Here is a 23,365-nt window from a genome sequence, read left to right as displayed (position 1 = left end):
GCCCTGATCAGGAGTCGTGATCTCGAGTCGTGATCAGGAGTCATAATCTGGAGTAATGATCTGGAGTCATGATCAGGAGTCATGATCAGGAGTCATGATCTGGAGTCATGATCTGGAGTCATGATCTGGAGTCATGATCAGGAGTCATGATCAGGAGTCATGATCTGGAGTCATGATCAGGAGTCGTGATCAGGAGTCATGATCTGGAGTAATATTCAGGAGTCGTGATCAGGAGCCGTGATCTGGAGTAGTGATCTGGAGTAGTGATCTGGAGTCGTGATCAGGAGTCATAATCTGGAGTAATGATCTGGAGTCATGATCAGGAGTCATGATCTGGAGTCATGATCAGGAGTCGTGATCAGGAGTCATGATCAGGAGTAATGATCAGGAGTCGTGATCAGGAGCCGTGATCTGGAGTAGTGATCTGGAGTAGTGATCTGGAGTAGTGATCTGGAGTAATGATCTGGAGTAATGATCAGGAGTCATGATCGGGAGTCATGATCTGGAGTAATATTCAGGAGTCATTATCAGAAGTAATGATCAGGAGTTGTGATCAGGAGTCGTGATCAGGAGTCATGATCAGGAGTCATGATCTGTAGTCATGATCTGGAGTCATGATCAGGAGTCGTGATCAGGAGTCATGATCTGATGTAATGATCAGGAGTCATGATCTGGAGTCATGATCAGGAGTCGTGATCAGGAGTCATGATCAGGAGTCATGATCAGGAGTCTTGATCTGGAGTACTAATCTGGAGTCGTGATCTGGAGTCCTGATCAGGAGTCGTGATCTGGAGTCCTGATCTGGAGTCATGATCTGGAGTAATGATCAGGAGTCCTGATCAGGAGTCTTGATCTGGAGTAATAATCTGGAGTCGTGATCTCGAGCCCTGATCAGGAGTCGTGATCTTGAGTCGTGATCAGGAGTCATAATCTGGAGTAATGATCTGGAGTCATGATCAGGAGTCATGATCAGGAGTCATGATCAGGAGTCGTGATCAGGAGTCATGATCTGGAGTAATATTCAGGAGTCGTGATCAGGAGCCGTGATCTGGAGCAGTGACCTGGAGTAGTGATCTGGAGTCGTGATCAGGAGTCATAATCTGGAGTAATGATCTGGAGTCATGATCAGGAGTTATGATCTGGAGTCATGATCAGGAGTCGTGATCAGGAGTCATGATCAGGAGTAAAGATCAGGAGTCGTGATCAGGAGCCGTGATCTGGAGTAGTGATCTGGAGTAATGATCTGGAGTACTGATCAGGAGTCATGATCGGGAGTCATGATCTGGAGTAATGATCAGGAGTCATGATCAGGAGTCATGATCCGGAGTAATATTCAGGAGTCATTATCAGAAGTAATGATCAGGAGTTGTGATCAGGAGTCGTGATCAGGAGTCATGATCAGGAGTCATTATCAGAAGTAATGATCTGTAGTCATGATCTGTAGTCGTGATCAGGAGTCATGACCTGGAGTCGTGATCAGGAGTCATGATCTGGAGTCATGATCTGCAGCCATGATCAGGAGTCATGATCTAGAGTCATAATCTGGAGTCTGGAGTCATGATCTGGAGTCATGATCAGGAGTCATGATCTGGAGTCGTGATCAGGAGTCATGATCTGGAGTCATGATCTGGAGTCATGATCTGGAATAATAATCTGGAGTCATGATCTGGAGTAATAATCTGGAGTCATGATCTGGAGTCGTGATCTGGAGTCGTGATCAGGAGTCGTGATCAGGAGTCGTGATCAGGAGTAATAATCAGGAGTCATGATCAGGAGTCATGATCTGAGGTCGTGATATGGAGTCATGATCTGAAGTAATATTCAGGAGTCATGATCAGGAGTAATTATCAGGAGTTGTGATCAGGAGTCGTGATCAGGAGTTGTGATCAGGAGTCGTGATCAGGAGTTGTGATCAGGAGTCGTGATCAGGAGTCATGATCAAGAGTCATGATCGGGAGTCATGATCTGGAGTCATGATCTGGAGTTGTGATCAGGATCCTACTTCATTAAGGACAGCCCCTTGAGATAGGCCATCTTGTTTTCAATGGGGTCCATATGGGAGTGAAAGTACAAAATATGCCAGCTAGGATATTAATATGAGCAAATAAGACACAAATCATTATTTGAACAGGGTGTAATGAGCTTAAGTTTTCACATATTTTAGATTCTAATGTTAGGCTATAACCCCTACAGCTTACTATTCATTTTCCAGATATTTTCTTGAATGTGAAATATTATTTACAATTACAGTCTGCATAAGATTAGAGTGTATAATTATGTTTATTGATTTGAGGGTACATCCTTTGCTCATTATCACCAAAAGTTCATTTTCATCAAACTTGAAGGAGCAACCAATCACGGCTTTTGAAATGATGACTCATACCTAGCAACGGGGTCAACCACACCTCCTCACTAAGATAGGATTTTCCATCCATTCCTTGCTCAGTGTTCACTGAAAATGTTCTGGAATCACTTCTAAGCTAAAACTCCTGGCAAGGAATTTTTAGGTTAAGTTAGGAGCTCTCTGAGAGGATTCTCAGAATCTTTAGGGATACGGGCCCAGGAGTCATGATCTGGAGTAATAATCTGGAGTCGTGATCTGGAGTCATGATCTGGAGTCATGATCTGGAGTCGTGATCAGGAGTCGTGATCAGGAGTCATGATCTGGAGTCATGATATGGAGCCATGATCAGGAGTCATGATCTGGAGTCGTGATCAGGAGTCATGATCTGGAGTCATGATCTGGAGTCATGATCTGGAGTAATAATCTGGAGTCATGATCTGGAGTCATGATCTGGAGTCATGATCAGGAGTAATAATCTGGAGTCATGATCTGGAGTCGTGATCAGGAGTCATGATCTGGAGCCATGATCAGGGCCCGTATCCCTAAAGAATTTTTGTGCAAAAAGTGGCTCCTAGCGGCCAAATTCTAAGAAAGTTCTCAGAGTCATGACGTTTTCTTAGAATTTCCCCTAAAAGTGACACGAAAATCCCAGTTAATATAAAAGCTATTCCTCAAGATTCCTAGCGCTTAAAATGGCTCCTAAAAGCGAGATCTGCTAAGAGCAGGGAAGAGGACTTTTAGTGGCTTAGGAGTTCCTCTAAGCAGCGGCACAAAATGGCCAACACAGGAGGCCGGAGAGATGTCCTGCAAACACTGGATGACAGGGAATTATTGAGACGCTACAGACATTGATAAAAGCTGAGCCGTGTTACCCTCGTTAAGACCACACTGAGTTGTAACGTTGCAATTTCTACTTCATTAAGGACAGCCCCTTGAGATAGGCCATCTTGTTTTCAATGGGGTCCATATGGGAGTGAAAGTACAAAATATGCCAGCTAAGATATTAATATGAGCAAATAAGACACAAATCATTATTTGAACAGGGTGTAATGAGCTTAAGTTTTCACATATTTTAGATTCTAATGTTAGGCTATAACCCCTACAGCTTACTATTCATTTTCCAGATATTTTCTTGAATGTGAAATATTATTTACAATTACAGTCTGCATAAGATTAGAGTGTATAATTATGTTTATTGATTTGAGGGTACATCCTTTGCTCATTATCACCAAAAGTTCATTTTCATCAAACTTGTAGGATCAACCAATCACGGCTTTTGAAATGATGACTCATACCTAGCAACGGGGTCAACCACACCTCCTCACCAAGATAGGATTTTCCATCCATTCCTTGCTCAGCGTTCACTGAAAATGTTCTGGAATCACTTCTAAGCTAAAACTCCTGGCAAGGAATTTTTAGGTTAAGTTAGGAGCTCTCTGAGAGGATTCTCAGAATCTTTAGGGATACGGGCCCAGGAGTCATGATCTGGAGTAATAATCTGGAGTCGTGATCAGGAGTCGTGATCAGGAGTAATGATTACTGTTGCTTTCTTCAACGAAAATGATGACTAAATATCGTCGTCAACGAACCTTCATCACGTGACGAAGACGAGACGCAACGTAAATGCTGTTCATGTGACAATGACCATAATTAAATGTATAATGCAATATTGTTGACGAATAAAAATTAGACTAAATGTGGTTTACAAAATAAAAACTATGCTAAAATGTCTCTTCATTTTCGTTGACCAAGACGAGACGAAATGTTATAACTATAACTAACTAGAATATTTAGTCTCGTTTAGTCGCGTTATTATTATTATTTTGCAGTATTTCTGTTTCCTGTGTCTCACGTCAGGGTCTGCATCAGGTCGCACTGCGCAGACAAAGGCGCTTGACACAAAGACTAGACTGAAACTAAAATTAAAACAGGCCGCCAAAAACAACACTAGTAATGATCAGCAGTAATGATCAGGAGTCGTGATCTGGATTATTATAGTTTTTGTGGCCTATTGTAACATTCCAACTAGCCATTGAACTGGAGCAGTAAGCTACATTTATTGTGTATGTTTTCGCCTTCTTGGTCATACATATAACCGTGTATAGTTTTTAAAACTGCTACTTAAATAAATTTTGCACTTTTATAAGATTTCTGTGTAATGTCTGTTACTGTTACTGATCACAAGGGTAAAAGTCCTGCGTGTTTTAAGTACTACCGTTACATTTAGAATACTGTTCCTTCATTAATGAATAACTACACAGTAACAAATGAGTAATTCATAATTAACACTCTAGTAACTACTATTAACTAACAAGAAACTCTGATTTATGAATTAGTAAGTAATAGCGCTCAGTCGAATGTGGTAGTTCACTATTAGCTAATCAATAACTACAAGCTTTCATACCTCACTGAATAATATAAGAACTACTACATACAGGTTCATAATTAATATTAATAATGCATAATGTATACTATAAGGCAATGGTAGCCCATTAGTAATGAATTCCTGCTAAAGGAACTACTAATTATTTAGATCAGTATTCTAAAGTGAAACACGATAACTACCTAATATTGACTGAAGTCAGTGTAAGCTTTTAAGGTTTTTGTAAGGTTAGCCTATCTCTACTCTGCATTTTTTTAACGTAAATTCTATAATTTACGTCTTGTCGATGATTTGTTGATATACCAAGGGAAGCTAGCCTCCTCTGCCATGTTACTTTTCTCAACACTTCTAATCGCTGAAAGTGAAATACTCGATGGTGATTGGCAATTTTGTATTTTTTTTACCAATGGCGGCACAAGTCTCCGGCTATGGATTTGCCTCCCCCTCTCCCTTTCTCTATCCCCTCAGACTTGTGTTTCACAGATTCGGCACATTCTGGGAAGAAGCGCGCGGTGGCTACACTTACAGAGGTGACATTACAAACAAGAAATACACATTATGAGACATAAAATTTTGGGTAGGCTGTGCCTCCCATGATGAGCCGCCACTGCACGTCAGCATTTGAAATGGAAAGTAGCCTTCTGTCAGTGAGTTTCATATTTTTAATATATAAGCCCACTGTATTCCAAACGACATGAATGATGCTTTCGTGGAGCATTTGTAAGGAAAACACCGGCTGGCGAGACCGTATACTGCAAGTGTAATATCAAGCAAAGCGCATGTTTCTCACAGTGTATATCCTGTGCAATGAAGCCCACAAACGTCCTTGTAATTCTCTTAAACTTTTCTGAACTTTATGAAAGATTATGTTATGGAACGTTCGAGTGATGTGTGTGTGTGTGTGTGTGTGTGTGTGTGTAATTGGAAGCAATCAGAATACAGGTGTTTCTAAAACACACACATCTGTGGTTAAAAACTAAGCTGGGAATCGATCCAGAATCGTTGGATAGAGAATCGCGATGATCGATTTTTTTCTCCCACCCATAGTATAGTCATGTACCAGATTCCTTTATCCGAAGTGACTTACAGAAGTCTTTTTACAAGTGTCTGTAACACTTGTTCGCTGAAAGTCACAATGATGATGGCTCATTGTCATTAAACACAGACTTCAACGTCTAAACGAGAACTCTTTACTGCTCTCTTCCACATACACACATCCCTGACCAAATGAAAGCTAAGACTGATGTATAAGTATTGTACATCACACTTACGACTCAATCTTTGACTAATTTGCTTATTAATACATTTATTATATACATTGTTTGAGTTCATATTGATACATTTGACCTGGTGCACAGTTTGCAAAGTTGTTGAGATCTCTTCTAAAACCTAGAAGAAGAAAAATAAGAGGGTGTTAGAGTATATTTTTCAGGAGACAAATGTAAGGAATTGTAGACTTTGATGTTCATGTAACCTGATTTCTGTCTTGCATCTCAAAGAGATGTTGATGTTTGTTGTGTCTGGCAGTGAAGTATGTGGACTGTGGCAGACGGGCTCATGTGAGGTTTGAATGCAGTGAGCCTGAAGACTTCTGGATCTCAGTGGATGGAGTTGTGTACGCCCTCCGCCCGCTACACCCGTCCCACTCCTGGACGAGGTCTCCTCTGCTCATTAAAGCCCAGGACGAGGCCAGCCATCAGCAGTGGAGGACACAGCTCACACTAACCCCAGCCAGAACTCATCCATCACAGGTACGACATCTGCATCATGTGTCAGAGCTGGAAAACACATTCTGGAGATAACACACTGCCCTATAATATGGAGATCTCTTTCGGACTAGAATTGTTTAGTAGCCTCTTAATGTGTTTCTGAATGGAAAATGTCTGTAGCATATTTAAACATATTTTTTGTTTTTTGGTACACCTCTCAAATCATCATTAAAGGGATAGGTCACCAAAAAAATTGAAAATTAGCCCATGATTTACTCACCCTGAAGTCATCCTAGGTGTATATGACATTCTTCTTTCAGACGAATACAATCAGAGTTATATTAAAAAATGTCCTGGCTCTTCCAAGCGTTATAATGGCAGTGAATGGCTGAGTGCATCTATCCATGATAAAAGTGCATCTATCCATGATAAAAGTGCATCTATCCATCATAAAAGTGCATCTATCCATCATAAAAGTGCATCTATGTCACAGTGTCTGGTTGGTGTTCCCTGGGTGTCCACTAGAGGTCCTCTTCCCCCACGGTGTCATTCACTTTAGGAACTGCATTCCCCATAATCCTTGTCTGCCTTCATCAGGTTCATTTCACCCAGCTGTTCCCCATCATGATTGTCAGTTTCTGTGTGTGTTTATACCCTGTCTGTTTCTGTGTTAGTGGTCGAGTACTTGTTTAATGTCACTACACTTTGGAGGTCTGTCTTGTTTTGTTTCTTGTTTTTTGGACTGCTTTATGGATTTTGAACCTTTGCCTGGCTGATGATGATTATGGGGAATGCAGTTCCTAAAGTGAATGACATCATGGGGGAAGAGGACCTCTAGTGGATACCCAGGGAACACCAACCAGACACATGGACAGTTGTTTTTTTTCTCCTATGTTTTTAAATATTGTTTTATATTTTATATACTTTCTCATCCATGTTCGAAAAAAAGATTTCAATAAAAATAAAAATATTTCCAGAATATTGGCGAGATTGCAAATTTTATACAACAAGTTCAGTAAACAAATTGTGAATATTGTGATAGGTAACATTTTTGACATAATATTGTCAATATTCTCTGTTTTTACTGTATTTCTCTGTATTTCTCCAATGACAATAGTTCCAAACAAGCCACAGCAAAAGAGTTAAGAGTTACGTGTCTCTCAACAAATCCGGGGTTTTGTGATTCAGTGACCCAGTTGCTTTCCAGATTCCAGAACGAATCATTTGAATGAATGCTTCTATGACTCATTCATCATTAAGACGGTGATTTGCTGCCACCTACTGGTGGTTTTTATTTCATAATTAGAAATATAATTTATCATTTTTTCCCCATATCATTTTTTCCGGTTGTGAGAACGCTTGGCGCGGTTGTGCTGCCGCTTCACGCTGGTACCTGTCTGTCTGCTGCTGTTACGTTCGTGTCTTTTCTTGGATATGTTTTTCTCTGTTTCAACCCTCCTGGATTATTCGCTGGACTACTCTCATACCCTCTAAATTTTTGTGAATTCGCTGGACTATTCCCAAAACTTTTGGATAACTGGATAACTGACCTGGGTGTCCCTGTGATCCCTCACACAGATCGGCTGCGAGTCCTCTCCGTCAATATCCTGTCATCCCTCTCGACACCTGATACTGTGAGTCTCCACTCTCTTTGTCATTTGTCTTTTGCGATGTATATCCTTAGTATGGTTGGGTAGCCGTCCCTTCTGAGGATTGTTGACTCCGACGCGGTTCTGGCTAACGCAGTGAAACCGATAAACTGTTGTGTTAGCAAGGTCGAACGGGTCATCACTCGTCATGTCGTCACATCTACACTGGCAGTTTCTGTTTCTGTTTTTTGGTGGTCTTATCTGGATCTTCCTGTCTGTTGATGAGACGAATCACAGTTTTTCCCCCAAGATGGCTTTGCAATATTCCGTTGCTCATCTCAGATCATTAAAAGGAGTTTCCCGCCTGGCTCCTGATACTTATAAACGCTGTGAACAGCTCGAGGTTTTACGCCGACCTCGCTACATTCACCGGTCGCGGAAAAAACTCCGGAATTATTATTACTCGCCCCCCAGTAATATTCCGGTTGTCTCTACCATCACCCGTGTTCTGGATACAACACAACTGAATAAAAGACATAGACATATCAACTTTGGAAATTTAAGATCGCTGCGTCCTGATCTTTACCTCGGAATCTGCAGACGTGCATCACCTGACCTGCGATGTGCGCTGCTAAACACCCGCTCTCTAACTGATAAAGCATCACTATTGAACGACATAATCATTGACACTGACCTGGACATGCTATTTCTAACGGAAACCTGGCAGGTGCCAAATGACTATTTGAGCTTAAACCTCTTAACGCCGCCTGGATACATCTTTTTTTCTCAACCACGTCTTCATCGCAGAGGTGGAGGGCTGGTTGTAGTTTGCCGTGAGACTATTAAAATATCCAAGATTGAGTTACACGATGTTACAACATTTGAATATTTAGCGCTGAAAATGACGGGCCAAACGTCACTGGTGGTAATTTTAATTTACCGACCACCAAAAAGTCCCTCTGACTTTTTTTCTGATATTAGTGAGATACTTACTCTTGTCTGTGCTTGTCATTCATCTGTTATTTTGCTTGGTGATTTTAACATACATGAAAACACTGCACAATGCAAAGAGTTGATGTCAGTATTGGACTGTTTCAACTTGACTCAAAATGTAACTTTTGCCACTCACTCCAGAGGCCACATACTGGATCTCATATGTACATCTGGCTTAAATAATATTCTTGTTAACGGCTCTGATTTTGCACTTTCAGACCACAAACTTATAAATTTCAGTTGTAGTTTTCCAATATCTATGTCTCCTCAGAAGAAAATGCTGACCTATCGTAAAATTAACTCTGTAAATTTAATTTCTTTTTCTGCTTCTATAAGGGCTTCTACTTTATCAGAATGTCTACTGTCTAACCATCCATCAGAAATCTGCTGTACTTACAATAATGCTCTGTCTCAAATACTTGATTTGCATGCCCCTGTTAAAACTAGACTGGTTCCATCTAGTCTTGCCTCACCCTGGTTCACTCCCGAACTTCGGATGATGAAAACTGAGGGTCGCCGTCTAGAAAGACTATACAGGAAAACTGGACTCATTGTGCACTCTTTAGCTTTTAAAGAACACCTGCTCAACTACCGGACCGTCCTTAACAATGCAAGATCCACTTATTTCTCCTCCACTATTAGAAATTCCTCGTGCAGACCCAAATCACTCTTTGCTATGGTTAACAAACTAACAAATCCACCACAACATGTTATGTCAGGCTCTGTGGAGCTTGTAAATAGCTTCTCTAAATTCTTTTCAGACAAATTGATGTCTATCACTTCTTCCATCACCAAAAACAAGCATACAAGCGACTCAAACTTAATGATAACTGGACCAGCCCACTTGTCAAACCCTCTCTCTACTTTTACTCTGACTACTCCTGTTGCCATAAGTGACCTAATTGTGAAGTCAAATTCTACATCCTGCCAGCTCGATCCTACACCTACTGTTCTACTTAAGAAGTGCGTCCTCGAGGTCGCACCATTCATAACTCACATGATAAACTGTAGTTTAGCCCGTGCCATTGTCCCAGCGGAATTAAAAACTGCTGCAGTGACTCCCATTCTTAAAAAACCTGGCCTTGATCACCTAAACATGGACAATTACAGACCGATATCAAACCTAACATTCTTAAGCAAAATCCTTGAAAAGGTTGTTGCTTCTCAATTACGCTCTTATTTGGATATGAATGGTCTTTTTGAACCTTTTCAGTCGGGTTTTCGCCCATCTCACAGCACTGAAACTGCTCTTCTGCGTGTGGTTAACGACATTCTCTCATCGATGGATTCAGGGTTAATAAACATCTTGATGCTCCTTGATCTAAGCGCCGCTTTTGACACAGTCTGCCATGAATTGCTTATTTCTCGGCTTTCTGATATTGGTATCACTGGTTCCGCTCTTTCCTGGCTTATTTCCTATATCACTGACAGAATGTATTATATCACCATACAAGGTCATAATTCTGCCACCAATTTACTTACACGGGGCGTTCCTCAAGGTTCGGTTCTTGGTCCACTCTTGTTTATCATCTACATACACCCACTTGGTAGCATCATACGCAGGCATGGACTACAATTCCATTGCTATGCAGATGACATCCAAATTTACCTCACCACCAGCTCCGATAGACCATCCCTGCCTGACTCACTCACTGCATGCATCAGGGACATAAAGCATTGGATGTCCCTTAACTTCCTCAAATTAAATGATAATAAAACTGAGATATTAGTGATTGGTTCTCCAGTTTCAGTCAAAAGGATGGACCAGTCCTTCTATATTGATGGTTTCCATATAAAGCCTTCATCACTGACTCGCAACCTCTGTGTCTTATTTGACTCAACTCTGTCTTTTGGCTCTCATATTTCTTCCATTGTTAAAAACTCTTTCTTTCATCTTCGAAATATTGCTCGTCTAAGACCATCTCTCACTTTAGCTGACGCCGAACTCTTAATTCATGCATTAATCACATCACGTCTGGATTATTGCAATGCTTTATTTCTTGGCCTTCCCAAAAAACTTATTGCAAGATTGCAGTACGTCCAAAACTCAGCAGCAAGAGTTCTCACCTCCACCAGGCGTTCTGCTCACATCACTCCGGTGCTTCATGACCTTCACTGGTTACCTGTTTCATCACGTATCCACTTTAAGGTATTGCTTTTAACATATAAGGCATTAAACGGTCTTGCACCCCCATATTTGTCTGATCTACTTTACACCTACCGTCCTGCACGCTCTCTCAGATCAACTGAACTTGGTTTACTGTCCATCCCTCGTTTTCGATTATCTACAGTAGGTGGAAGGTCATTCAGTGTTAATACGCCAACATTATGGAATTCACTGCCCCTTTCACTTCGAAATATCTCATCAGTGACTGCTTTCAAGACACAGTTAAAAACATATCTGTTTAACATGTACTTTGCCTAAATGTGATTATATGTGTCCTTTGTGATTGTAAAGTTGTGCGTCAGTGTTAAATGTATTATAAAGGTACCATGTAAAGCGACCTTGAGCTTTGGAAAGGCGCTATATAAATAAAACTTCTTCTTCTTCTTCTTCTTCTATATCATTCCCATTTTTTCTATATTCAATTTCGTTTATATTTAAATCATTAATCTCATAACATTATCTATGCTGATTTAATTGCAGTGTAAATGCATGTGTAGAATAGAAAATGGTTAGAACATAGTTGCCCCTGGAAATTAATGGGAACGTTAATTTCTGCTGGTAATATTCCATATAAAAAACAACATTAAACATATGACATTTACTCTAAAACCAATATAATTAACGCATCACACTTGTGAATTTACCTTCAAATGTTTTATCTTCAAACATTTTCGTATAATTGTTATTAGAATAATAATAATAATTAATTGCATCCCTCCCTCCCCCACCTCGCACTCGCCTGGTTCCTCTCCTCACCAGAGATACGGGGCAGAACTCGAGGGTTCAGATGAACTAGTGTTAATTTCGTCAGACGAGACGAGACTAAATATGTTCGTCAACGACCTTTTTTTCCATGACTAAGACGAGATGATGACGAGACTGCAAAAACTGTCCAAAAACGCTGACTGAGACTAAAATTAAATTGTTGACGAAATCTCTGCTCTGAACAGAAAAATGAGACACACGGCAACCAAAAACAGTTTTAAAAACCTTTGTAACTTGTCAATCGGAGTCTGTTGGGCCCTAGCTTCAGAAAACCAGACACGTTTAACCAAGTTGCATTTAACAAAAATCAAGTGTATTTTGTCAGGTAATTATGACATTTAACCAATATTTGAGAAGCGTGAAACACTATTTGACTGAAATGGTTATCAGAAATAATCTCAGAAATAATTTGTTATTTAAAAAAAAGACTAAAATGTTTTGACTAAAACTTGACTAAGATATATTGTGTTTTCTTTTGACTAAAACTAGACTAAAATGACGAGACTTTTAGTCGACTAAAACTTGACTAACAAAAAAATATATGTGAATGAATAAATATGACTAAAACTAACAAGGACATTTGGCACAAAACTAAGACTAAGACTAAATAAAAAATAGGTGACAAAATGAACACTAAGATGAACTCTACGGTTCAGGACACATGCAGAGCTCAGAGCCCTTCCTCAGACACCTCTTACTACAAATACTACACTAACTACTAAGTCGTGAATGAAAAAAATGTTTTATGTGATTTTATATTTAAAATGTGTATGACTAATTGAAATGCATGTTTTAAATGTGATTTGCTGTATATTTTAATTGTGTATGAATGTCGGTATATTGAACATGTGTAATTGTGTTTTGACAGACTTATCTGGAAGCTGATTGTGTACTTGACTGCTGTTTTCCCCAGTATTTAGAGTTTATGTACGATTGTTTGCATATGGTTTTGTTGATTTTTGTCTGGCGTTGCTACGTTAGTGTCTCAGAAAGTCAGTGAATGTGAGGGAAAAGTGTAGCACTGTTTTTACATCAAGAACAGCCATGTGCCAAAGCTGTCAGTAATATGCGGTCCAAGCCGCTGTCTCAGCGGTACTTCGAGGAACTGTTGGATGAATGGATGCGCATGATGGTGATACATATTGTAGTGGTCAAACAGGTACATTTAGCTTGAAGGGAATTATTCATTAATTTATAGGGAATCTTGAAAGAATCACTTATTACGGCCGAGCAAATGACTCGTCCAGGGTTCATTTGAATATGGCCGTAACTTTCAACTCTGCAGCGGATGTAAATGTCCAAACTAGAGAAAACACTATTTATTAGCAAGGTAACTTATTTGTCAGTAATTCGTAACCACATAACACAAGAAAACTTCTCTTTAAAATACAAACAAGACTTTATTGATTATTCTAACACATAAAACTAATATCTAACACAAACACACGCGCGCACACACACACACATGTAGTGTTTCCATGTTTTATGGGGACCTTCCATAGACATAATGATTTTCATACTGTACAAACTGTATATTCTATTCCCTTACACTAACCCTACCCCTAAACCTACCCATCACACACACACACACTCACACACACACACTAACCCGACCCCTAAACCTACCCATCACAGAAAACTTTCTGCATTTTTACATTTTCAAAAAACATCACTTAGTATGATTTATAAGCTGTTTTCCTCATGGGGACCAAAAAATGTCCCCACACGAACAAGGATTTCAGATATTGCCATCCTTATGGGGACATTTTGTCCCCATAATGTAGGGTTTACCAGGCCACACATACACACACACACACTCATACGAGTTGCAGAAAGAATGAAAGTGAGGAAAGAATGAGTTTTAAGAGTGAGATGATGAAATCCCAAATTTCTAGCAATATATGCACTTATAAGACATGATCTGAAAGAACCATCATTCATTAATTTAACCCTTCTATCGTTTCTTAGGCGGGGTTATTAAATATTATATCAGAGCACCAGTTGTTGCGTTCCTTTGCTCGAAAAGGGGTTTTCCTTTGCCGGCGTTCGGGTTCGTTGATTGGCTGGCGGTCTCCTTGTGTCTGGATAGATGTCTTGGGCGGCCAATCACGTGGTGTGTTGGCGATGGATGGAAAGTCTTTGAAGTTGGAAAGCGGGCTTTGCAGTCGAATCGTTTAACCAGTCGAAACTTTGCAGCAAAACTTAACTTAGAATCGAGACTCTCGACAAAAAGAAAAGAAAACTAAGTAAGAGAAAGAAAAGTGAGACGATAGTTGTTAGATGGCTTGAATGAAGCTGTTTAACCCATGTTCTTGTGATCTTGATCTGGGTTCTTTCGTCTGCTCGTCTACATGGTTACTCGTCTGTCCGGTTACTCGTCATGGCTACTCTAAGTATATTCTAATGCTTTGTTTGGGTCAACCTCTTAGATGAGTTCTGACCAATTAGCCACTGTCTTTATTTTAGAGATGGCATTCTCTTCACCTCTCATCGTAAATCATGTGTTATCTGTGGTCTCCTTACTCTCCAGCTCTAGCAGAGTACAAAAGTGTTCAGTTTAGACATGATTCCTATTATAAGAACACGAAACATTTTACACAGATTTCAATCAAGCCATATTCTGAATTAAGAACATATGATCGTATTGATAGGAAACAAGAAACGCTTTCAGTTAAACAGTGTGTGTTCTCGTTGTCTCGTGAACATATCGGAATTGGCGTATCAGTTATGCACTTTATTTTGTTTCTGCTCTTGATCTGGTTTGTTTAATAAATATTCTTTTTTTTATTAAAGTGGACGTGCCTTTTGTGTTTATTAAGAGTAAAAGCTTTAAGTTAATAGTTTATTCGTGTCTCAGCGAAGCTGAGCTGTGCGAGGACATGCACACAGCGGCTGAAATGATGAACTGAATGACAGTTATAACTTATCATTATAACATATGACAAAAAGAATTGTCTAAATTATGTTGCATATTCCTCAACAGTTCTTGTGATATCACTAGTTGACAACATAGTACTATTTTCGGAAATCATAGGCTATGATATTGCGCAGGTGCAGGTGATGCAACGCTGTCAGAGCCGACAGACTCGTGTGTCAGACTCATTTCAGTGCAAAATAATTAGGTCAAAAATGATTTAATATACTGCAAATAGCCTACTAGTTTATGTTTATTTATAATCCATTTAGGCAGACAACAAGGCTACCAAGTACTGCGCACAGTGCGCAGCTAATTCATTTAACGTTTTTTTTCTAACGTCATTTTTAGTCGAAAATTTCAGGACTTCAGTCGACCAAGATTTTCTTTGGTTGAGTACAGCCCTAATTATAAGTCCGTCGATAATTGTTTTGGGATGATTTAATGTATTTTATATGTAAAGTCTCAGTCTCTGTGGTTTTAAGAGATTTCAACCCTGGGGTCGTTCAGAGGTCCTTAAGAAGAAGAAGGTCTGTTTTAAATACTTTGTCTTTGGATCAAACAACCCCTGCCGTTATCTTGGTGGGTCTCGAGCCGTGCCATCTCTGAACCAATCAGTCTTTTCCAAACTATCTAACATTGACGACGTTCTTCCTTTAGTTGAGCACATCTCTTTGAAGCTTTCATGGTCATAAAGTTCTTAGCTGGGGTTTTCGTTGGTTAGCGTAGACTGGTTTATGGCCCGAGATTAGACTGGTGATTTGGGGTCTGGAGTGTTGAGTTCTGTGTGGAATTATGCTTGAACGAATCACCTGGAAGATTCATTTGTGCTTGGTTCGCCCTCAAATCCTACAATATATTCCCCACGTTCCATGATGGCAGATTGTTTGTCTGTCTCTCTCTCTCTCCCTGTCTTTTTTTTCTATTATTTTATTATTTAATTGTTTTATTATCTTGAACGGCTGCTGATAGCTTTAATAGTCATTATATTGCATCTGGTCTATATTTCCAAACAAATAATTATACAATAAAACAAGGAGTGTCATCAGTGTATGGGTGTACAGCATCGGTGAGCGCTTATCTGAACACTGGTTTTAATTGCCTACGCCATGATGAAATAAAGGCTTTTTATATACTTAAACTCTCCAGTGTCCTGGCTTGATACGTTTTTATGAAATAATTATACAAATTTAAATTCTGAATTTCTGGATGCAGAATGCCAGCTATGGACTCGAGATTTTGCTTTTGGACAAATGATCTCTTCTGATGTCGGCTCTGTTCTATAAGCTCTAGATGTGAACAAATATCCTGGCGCTGATCATATTGCTCCTCTGCTCCTCAACCATTCATTAAAATAGTCCTTTGAAAACAAGAAAATAATTCACATATACATATATATATATATACATATATATCGTCATACTCTCGGGATAGAAGACAGGAAGTAATAGCAAGTTAACGATTTATTTGGTCTGGGAACACAAAGTCTCAAGACAACGGGCGTGGAAAGGTGGCGCAGGGACTTCAACGGCCAGGACCAGAACCGGAACAGGTGGTGAGATGAATGATGATGAATAATCCAACACGAAGACGGTGAAAGACGAAAACTCCAACAAGACGATGAAAATCATGGGAACACGAACAGGAGGGCAGACAGGACTGGAACAACAACGGAGGACACATCAAACTACGATCTGACAAAAAGGATGAGACAACGATAAGTATATATAGAGTGGTGAGATGGACTGCAGCTGGTGAATGAGATGATGATCAGCTGGAGTGGTTTAGGCAATGACACACACTCACGCCCACAACGCACGTGCATTCATACAACAACATAAACACGAGACGAGAAGGAAACAATGAATTTGTATACCGTGACAGTACCCCTCCTCCTAAGAACGGCTCCTGGCGCTCTCAGACTCCCTTACCTGTCGATTGTAATCATCGATGAGGGAGTGATCCAGAATGTCTCTAGCAGGTACCCAACTTCTCTCCTCTGAACTGTAACCTTCCCAGTCCACCAAGTACTGAAATCCTCGTCCCCTCCGCCTAGAGTCCAGAATGCGATTGACCGAATAAGTGGTCTCCCCATCTACGAGTCGCGGTGGGGGAGGAACCGGGGCTGGCGGATTAATACGAGAATGAAACACGGGCTTAATTTTGGAGACATGAAAAACGGGGTGAACCCTCCTGTACGCCGGAGGTAAATTGAGGCAGACTGCCACCGGACTAATGATCTTGGCGACAGTGAACGGGCCAATGAATTTGGGAGCCAGTTTATTAGAAACGGACCGGAGAGGAATGTTTCTTGTTGAAAGCCACACTTTTTAAACAACGACGTATACGGGAGGCTTCGACCGGTGGCGATCGGCCTTGGCCTTGGTGCGCGCCCCCACCTGGAGTAGAGTCTCACGGGCTCTAGTCCAAGTGCGGTGACACCTCTGGACGAAGGCGTGAGCGGAGGGGACCGCGACCTCGGATTCCAGACTGGGAAAAATTGGTGGCTGGTAACCTAAACTACACTCAAACGGAGATAGGCCCGTGGCCGACACTGGTAACGTGTTGTGGGCGTACTCCACCATGGACAGTTGTTGGCTCCATGAGGAAGGATTCTTGGAAACCAAACATCGTAACACCCTCTCCAGATCCTGGTTGGCTCTCTCGGTTTGGCCGTTGCTCTGGGGGTGAAACCCTGAGGACAGACTAACCGTCGCTCCCAGTAATCTACAAAACTCTCGCCAAAATTTGGACACAAACTGGGGTCCCCTGTCGGAGACCACGTCCATCAGGAGGCCATGTAAGCAAAATACGTGGTCCACGACTGTCAACGCTGTCTCCTTAGCTGAGGGTAATTTGGGTAGGGGAATAAAATGAGCCGCCTTCGAGAACCGGTCCACCACGGTCAAAACGACTGTGTTACCCTGGGAGGGTGGGAGGGCGGTAATAAAATCTAGAGCGATATGGGACCAGGGTCTCGAAGGGACTGGCAGCGGTTGAAGTAAACCCTCTGGGGGTCGATTAGAAGTCTTACCAGTGGCACAAACCGAGCAAGCCAAAACAAAACTGTGAATGTCACGAGCCATAAGTGGCCACCAGAATCGTTGCTTGACTAAAAAACTAGTGCGATTAACTCCTGGATGGCAAGCCAAGTTGGAGCAATGACCACACTGAATGACGTCAGACCGTAATCCCTCCGGCACAAATAAGTGATTCGGTGGGCAACCGGGCGGGGGCGTTACCCCTTCTAAGGCCGTCTTGACCTTCGACTCGACCTCCCATGTGAGTGTGGAAACAAATAGGGTTTCGGGTAAAATGCACTCGGGAGTAACCGGGCGTTCGGAGCGATCAAAAATGCGAGATAAAGAGTCGGGTTTGATGTTCTTAGAACCCGGGCGGTACGAGAGAGAAAAATCAAAACGACCGAAAAAAAGTGCCCACCGAGCCTGCCTGGAGTTCAATCTTTTAGCGGTTCTGATGTACTCTAGGTTCTTGTGGTCAGTCCAGAGGATAAAAGGTACCCCCGACCCTTCTAACCAGTGGCGCCATTCCTCCAATGCTAACTTGACTACCAACAACTCCCTGTTACCAATGTCGTAGTTACGTTCGGCTGGGGATAAGCGATGAGACAAAAACGCGCAGGGATGCATCTTGTCGTCTGCAGAAGAGCGTTGGGACAGCACTGCACCTATCCCCACCTCTGACGCATCGACCTCCACCACGAACTGACATGAAGAATCAGGGGCAATAAGGATGGGGGCTGAAACAAAGCGGCCTTTCAGTTTGGCAAACACAGCTTCAGCTGTGTCTGACCACCTGAACGTCATTCCGGGGGAGGTCAAGGCAGTCAGAGGTGCGGCTAGTTGGCTGAAGTTGCGAATAAAACGCCGGTAGAGATTGGCGAACCCCAGAAACCTCTGTAGGGCCTTACGGGAATCCGGACTTGGCCACTATACCACAGCCTTAACCTTCTCAGGGTCCATACGCACTCCTTCAGACGAAATGATGTAACCTAGGAAAGGAACAGACTGTGCATGAAAATCGCATTTCTCCGCCTTGACAAAAAGCCCATTCTCTAGCAACCTCTGAAGCACTCGTCGGACGTGTTGCACATGTTCCTGGAGAGAAGCAGAAAAATCAATATGTCATCCAGGTAGACATATATGAACTGATCTATCATGTCTCGCAACACGTCATTGACCAATGCCTGGAAGACTGCTGGGGAGTTGGACAGCCCGAACGGCATGACCAAATATTCAAAGTGCCCCCTGGGGGTGTTAAAAGCAGTCTTCCACTCATCCCCCTCCCTAATGCGAACCAAATGATAAGCGTTACGTAAATCCAGATTTGTGAAGATAGACGCTCCCTGCAACCTCTCGAAGGCAGAAAACATCAACGGCAAAGGATAAGTATTCTCTACCGTGATGTTGTTCAACCCCCGGTAATCAATACAATACCTTCTTCCCCACAAAAAAGAACCCTGCCCCCGCTGGAGAAGAGGAAGGTCGGATGAACTTGGTTGCTAGAGAATCAGAAATATATTTCTCCATAGCCTCCCTCTCTGGGACAGAAAGCGAATATAACTTGCCTTTAGGCGGACACTTACCAGGTAATAAATCTATAGCACAATCATAGGGACGATGCGGAGGAAGAGAAGCAGCACGAGACTTACTGAACACATCCTTCAGGTCACGGTACTCTGTGGGCACGTTAGACAAATCCCCTGCTTCCTCCTGAAACACAGAAACAGGCACAGACGGACAGGCAGGCACAAGACAAGACTTATGACATTCCTTGCTCCACTCCAGCACAACGTTTTGATGCCAGTCCACACGAGGGTTGTGACGGATGAGCCAGGGGTGGCCAAGAACGATGGGTGCCAGGGGTGAGTCCAGTAAAAAAAAAGAAATAGTCTCGGAGTGGTTGCCAGAAGTGATGAGTGTAATATCCTCAGTGATGAATGAAATGGTGGGGAGATTTTGACCGTTCAGTGCATGTACAGCAATCTTGTGTGTGAGGGGCTTGAAGGGGATCTGAAACTTGTGTGCGAATGTATAGTCCATGAAATTACCTTCAGCCCCGGAGTCCAGAAGTGCTTTGCAGTTGTTCTGGTGCACTGACCATCTTAGTCTTACCGGAAGGAGCGTTGATGTAGATGAGGTCTTTTCGGCGGAGATCCCACCCGATAGTAGCCTCATGCTTACTATCGGGCTTGACCTTTTAACGGGCAGTTGTAGGCAAAGTGTCCCGTACCTCCGCAGTAAAGACAGAGGCCCTGGGACCTCCGCCTCTCCTTCTCCTCCCGGGAAAGCCGAGCTCGCCCTACCTGCATGGGTTCGTGATCGTAGACAGGGCTGACCGCGTCCCCGCTGCTGAACCGTGGACCCTCGGCTCCGCCAGGCGTGCGGGTGGACAATGCCCGTCGTTCGACGCACACCCGCAACACCAACTCAATGAGTCCATTCAATGAAGTGGGGAGGTCCAGGGCGTAGATCTCCTTCTGGACGCGGTCAGCCAACCCATGCAGGAATCCATTGACACTCTGCCGCCAGGGTCCGAAACTCGATTGAGAAATCCGAGACCGACCTGTCACCCTGACGCAGGTCGGCCAGTACCCTCGCCGCCTCTCTTCCAGCGACCGCTCGGTCAAACACCAGCTTCATTTCGGCGGAGAGTGTCTGGAACGAGGCGCAGCATGGGTCTTGGTTCTCCCACACCGCCGTTCCCCATAGCGCCGCTCTTCCAGTCAAAAGAGTCAAAACGAAGGCCACCTTGGCCTGTTCCGTGGAAAAAGTTCTGGGTTGGAGTGCAAAGTGCATTGAACATCTCGTTAAGAATGCTCTACAGTGTGTAGACTCACCAGAATACGACTCGGGCACTGGCAGGCAGGGCTCTGACTGGAGAGGGTTCTCAGGTGGTGTGGGGGGAACAGCTAGTGTGGGCGGCGCAGTGGGAGCTCGTAGAAGTTGGATCTGCTGGGTGAGCTCGGACACCTATGCCACCAAGGATTGAACAGCACGACCCGTGTCGTTGAGATTCCTCTCTTGAGAATCCATCCTTCTAATACTGTGGTGGATGAATTCCTCCAATGACGTGGCTGACGCACTCGCTGCTTCCATTCCTTGGTCAGATCGTTCTGTCATACTCTCGGGATAGAAGACAGGAAGCAATAGCAAGTTAACGATTTATTTGGTCTGGGAACACAAAGTCTCAAGACAACGGGCTTGGAAAGGTGGCGCAGGGACTTCAACGGCCAGGACCAGAACCGGAACAGGTGGTGAGATGAATGATGATGAATAATCCAACACGAAGACGGTGAAAGACGAAAACTCCAACAAGACGATGAAAATCACGGGAACACGAACAGGAGGGCAGACAGGACTGGAACACCGACGGAGGACACATCAAACAACGATCTGACAAAAGGGATGAGACAATGGTAAGTATATATAGAGTGGTGAGATGGACTGCAGCTGGTGAATGAGATGATGATCAGCTGGAGTGGTTTAGGCAATGACACACACTCACGCCCACAACGCACGTGCATTCATACAACAACACAAACACGAGACGAGAAGGAAACAATGAATTTGTATACCGTGACATATATACACACACACACACACACACACATATATATATATATATATATATATATATATATATATATTCTTTCAGAAGTTAGTTCAAATAGATAAGTTTATTGAACCCAAATCTCTTAAAATAACTTCCTAACAATTTTACTAGAGGTACCGCTGCTACTCCTGATTCATTCAACGATTCAAATGACCATTAAACATAAACATCAAACTGGAATAACTCAATTGTTGCAATCACAACTGAATTATGACATATACCATCTCCAGTTTTATAACAAACAGTTAAAATGCTCATTGACTCAATTTAACAGTTCAAACACTTAAAGCTGCAGTCGGCAAGTCTGGCAGATTGAGTGGACTTAGGCAAAATTTTGAATGTTTACAATTCTCATGTCCCTCCCCCACTATCAACGAATACCCTCCCACCGAGTTCGTGCCCGTCAGTGCGTGTGCAACAGATTTTCTGTGAACGCGCCCGTCTCATCAGCGTCCATCAACACCAGGGAGTATTTGGAGCTAGTCAGATAGCACATACAATAAAAGCAGCTTTACTACTGTTCTTACTCTCGTAAGAAAGATAGAGTAGCATTGATTCTTCCAAAAAGCCGAACTCTATCCCTTCATCTGGACATGTCTATCCACCTAACGTTACGTTCACACGGATTTCAGTGCAAACAAAGCTAACGAACCTGCCCAACAAGTGCTAACGTTAGCTATCCATACCAACACATTTGGGCAAACATACTTAGGTTACTAACATAACACTAAGAAATAAAGTAACTGGTTGATAAAGCACAATTACCTGTCGAGAAGAAATGTTGCAAGCTCTGCATCCAGCTTGAACCCAATAAAATCACGTAAATCTCTCCACCTTTCAAATGCCAATCCGATGTAGATCCTGGTTTATTTACGGGCACGGTCGCTTTCTTTCTTTACTTCTTTCTTTTCAGCAGGTGTTCTCTTTTCCTGTGTTGTTTTTGACCTCTTAGCTCTTGAGGTTAACCGAGGAATTGGAATCTTTTCAGCCATCACTCTTCGTTACTGTGCGAACTTCCGGCGTGTTCATGTGATTGTAACGTGCGTGAACTTCAGGCGTGTGCATGTGATTGTAGCGTGCGCGAGGGGGGCGTGTGCACGACCTGTGATTGACAGTCAGATCTCACACCCCCCTGCGCTGATTGGACCCGATGATCCGGGAATGGTGGATTTTTGCAAAACAAATAACACACTCCAGGTGGAGTTAGAAGCTCGGGCTTTTTTCTAAAACCACTTTATTTATGTTGTTCTGTCGGATTATAGTGTCGATTTCACTGAATATGATCAAAAAATTGTTGCCGACGGCAGCTTTAATGATTTGGTTCAAACTGTTTTAACAAGAACGGATTAAGACTGAGGGAGAACACAGGGTCTAAATACACAGAGCAAACAAAGGAACTCAATTATATAATTAACAGGACAATGCAAGATCCGATCTGTTATCCAGATTCAGAAGCCTTGATGTGGACCGGTGTAAACGCACCGTGTCCTGACTGGCTTATGATCCGATCTGCTTGATCACGTGATCGCATGTTTAAGCCAAGTGTAAACACAGCCTTACAGTATCAGTATGATAAAATAACAATAGTGATATATATTGTTATCATGAAATAAAATTTCTAATATTGTGAAATATGATTTTGGTGACTTTGCCCACCTCTACTCATTACTGTTATGCCGGATTTTCTTATTTAATTGTAAATAATGCCACCATTAAAAAAAAAAAAGAAAGGTTAATGGTTCTCAAAATTGGTTTCATTTTGTATGAAATTCACTGATTAGAAAACTCACTGATTGTAAACACCTGCTGCTGTATTACTTTACATCTGTTTGTGTTACACAAATTGAACACATTTTTCTTCACCT

General features: G+C 42.2%; 1 protein-coding gene across 1 annotated transcript in view; it reads left to right on the top strand.

The window, feature by feature from the left end:
• LOC143724303 (cadherin-2) overlaps positions 1 to 23,365 on the top strand; it is a 122,158-nt gene that overhangs the window by 32,389 nt on the left and 66,404 nt on the right. The window contains exon 3 of the mRNA XM_077217301.1: positions 6,255 to 6,478. Within this exon, the coding sequence (XP_077073416.1) occupies positions 6,255 to 6,478 (224 nt within the window). The remainder of the gene's footprint in view (positions 1 to 6,254; positions 6,479 to 23,365) is intronic.

The sequence above is a fragment of the Siphateles boraxobius genome, unplaced genomic scaffold (assembly GCF_051911475.1).
Source record: "Siphateles boraxobius isolate OS27281-9 unplaced genomic scaffold, OSU_SipBor_1 72, whole genome shotgun sequence".
Lineage (NCBI taxonomy): Eukaryota > Metazoa > Chordata > Actinopteri > Cypriniformes > Leuciscidae > Siphateles > Siphateles boraxobius.
Note: the sequence above shows the minus strand (reverse complement) of the source record. Positions and strands in the feature narration are given on the sequence as shown.